The 2,495-nt window shown below is 39.7% G+C and overlaps 1 protein-coding gene across 1 annotated transcript; it reads right to left on the reverse strand.

Annotated features, from left to right (window-relative positions):
- Nucleotides 1–249: 249 nt before the first annotated feature.
- On the reverse strand, nucleotides 250–1,343 carry LOC124336752 (putative uncharacterized protein DDB_G0281733). Its single transcript, XM_046790540.1, has 3 exons — nucleotides 1,102–1,343; nucleotides 572–629; nucleotides 250–510 (listed from the first exon to the last, which is right to left on the reverse strand). The coding sequence occupies exons 1-3, from the start codon at nucleotides 1,341–1,343 to the stop codon at nucleotides 250–252; spliced, it is 561 nt and encodes a 186-aa protein (XP_046646496.1).
- Nucleotides 1,344–2,495: the final 1,152 nt, after the last annotated feature.

Below are 2,495 nucleotides of genomic sequence, written 5' to 3' on the forward strand. Positions count from 1 at the left end.
GATCGCTTTTATGAGAAGGATATCATGCAGAATTTTCAAACCATCATTTCCACGGAAAAGACAGTTATATATCTACAACAAAATTAAAAAATTTAAGTAAAATCGATAAAAAAAAAATATTTTCTTTCAAGTTGGTAACACACCTCCAGGTTTTTAAAGGTGTTATTTTAAGAAACCTAAAAAATTTGAGGAAGTCAATGTTGCGAAGTGGTGTGTTTGTAAACACCGATTTGCGAACACCACGTAACCTCAAACTGCTTCAAGGACAGGCCTACTGGAGGCAACAGATGCACTTGCAGAGGAACCTGAAGAGGCACTTGCAGAGGCACTTGCAGAGGCACTTGTAGAGTGACTTGTAGATACACTTGTAGAGGCACTTGGTGAGGCACTTGCGGACTCGGAATCAGAATTTTGGGTAAATAATACCAAATACTCCGCGTCAGTTAGAATGACGAGATCTAAACTAGTTAAAAATAGTGGGCTCATATCAGCTCTTTCTTCTTCAACAACCTGTTAGTAAAAAATAATTAACTTAGAAAAGGAATAAACATACAAAAACAAATAATAGTACCGCAGTCGCTATGACGACATCAGAGTGAAGAATATTTTGGTCGGCACGATCCGAGCCACTATAGATCGTGAACGTCAATGAATTTTTACAACAAACACATTCAATCATTTCTCTGAAACTCTCTGGAAAATAAAATATATATATATAAACAACGAAATTCCCACATGCTAAACCCACAGAAAAGACCATCATAAAAAAGCAATGATCAAAATCCAGACCAAATAGAAGAAAACACACAGCATAACGGTTTTAAGGAAAACAGCACGTTATTGGGATCTCCGTAGCAGACAAGCAGCGTGGCTGTAGTACAGAACTCTTCACTTCAATTTGATGGAACGTAATAATGCTTGTGATGGAAAATCAGAGAGGCGAGGACTATCGCTTTGTTGAAACCTCTGAGAGCTAACAATCCGCCTGTAAACGGAAGAAATCAATTGGAGTGGAACTATGTTTTTTTTTAAGTAAGAGATAAAGAATACATCTTACAAGAAAGGACGAGTGATTCACGGAACAAGAAAGACTTTAAACACCATGCTTCAAGGTGTGAAAGAGGACGATCCTCTAAATTTGGGGGAGTGGCCTCAACATCGATTTCCCACAAACCATATGAAATCCAAAAATCGTATTTTTTCTTGTCCTTGTCAGAAGATGGAGGCAGAGACGGAGATGAAGACGAAGATGAAGACGAAGACGAAGACGAAGAAAGAAAACCTTGGTAAGCTAGTAACTGAGAATCTCCGACTTTTAATGTTAACCAAACATCATCTTCCATTATGAATTCATGATCGTCTTCTCCAACATCTACATGAACTAAACCGACGATAAAACTTATAATTGAGGGAACGTTATGGAAGGATATCTTTTTCTCCTCTATATACTGTAGACCGTCCCTGTTGTCTATTTCATCTCACCTGGCCGCAATTTTTGACTGGATTCCTCCCGCTGTTAAAAGAACTGCCATCATAGGCATTGATAGCAATGCCAAAATTCCAGCCTGGAACAGTGCTTGAACGGACAAGAATTGCGTTGACTTAGAATATTGTTTTATAATCCAGGCACTCTCAATTTCAAATGTGGACATTTCACTTTTGCCACACAAACCATCTAACACGTCCTTTGTGGATGTCACTCTGGTTGGTGACTCCGTCTCGTTTAGTGGATTGCACTATCCTGTCCACCCGTCCCTATCATATAATCCGTTCATCTCCTTCGACGTGGCGAATGTGCGAGAGATGGTCTCGCCAGCTAGCTCAGTACACCGTCTTCCATCCCCAAAATTCTGTAACATTCCACTCTTTGTTTCATGCCTTGACAGCTCCTTAGCTAATATTATCAGACCAGACGATACCCATGCGTCCACAATGATTTCCACAAATGATGTAGACGACGTGTTAAGCTCTTTTGACTTAGTATTGAAGTCAGTAGCCTTTAAAAATAAACTTGCTATCCATGGCTCCCTAGCCCCAGCTAAGATGCCTTGGTGGTACGAAAATATGTGGGCTCTTCGTTCAAACCTCAGAGATTCGTATAAGTTAAAAAGAGAATCTCCCTTTCAACAGAACATCGACGCTTACATAAAAAAAGGCCCTCTAACAGAAAGGGCTTAGATCATCAAAGAAAGAGAGTTGGAAATCCTTTTGCAACGATAACTTAAACAAAGACATTTTTGGTGAACTAAAAAAACTCGTAAGCTTTTCGCCTCCCAATTCTATTCCAAACGAGTTAATCATAGATGGTGCACATATCTCAGACCCACTGACATTCTTTCTGCGTTCAGCTCTAATTTCTTTCCAGTCAGTTCACCTAACAGTTTGTCTCATAAGATTTCTTACGACAGTGCAACGGCCTTCTCTGATGAGCCCATCTCGTCTACTCCCACCAAACCCTATGGCGAGAAGCCAGATTTTAAACAGGCATTTTAATG

Source organism: Daphnia pulicaria, chromosome 4 (genome assembly GCF_021234035.1).
Source record: "Daphnia pulicaria isolate SC F1-1A chromosome 4, SC_F0-13Bv2, whole genome shotgun sequence".
In the NCBI taxonomy this organism is placed as follows: domain Eukaryota; kingdom Metazoa; phylum Arthropoda; class Branchiopoda; order Diplostraca; family Daphniidae; genus Daphnia; species Daphnia pulicaria.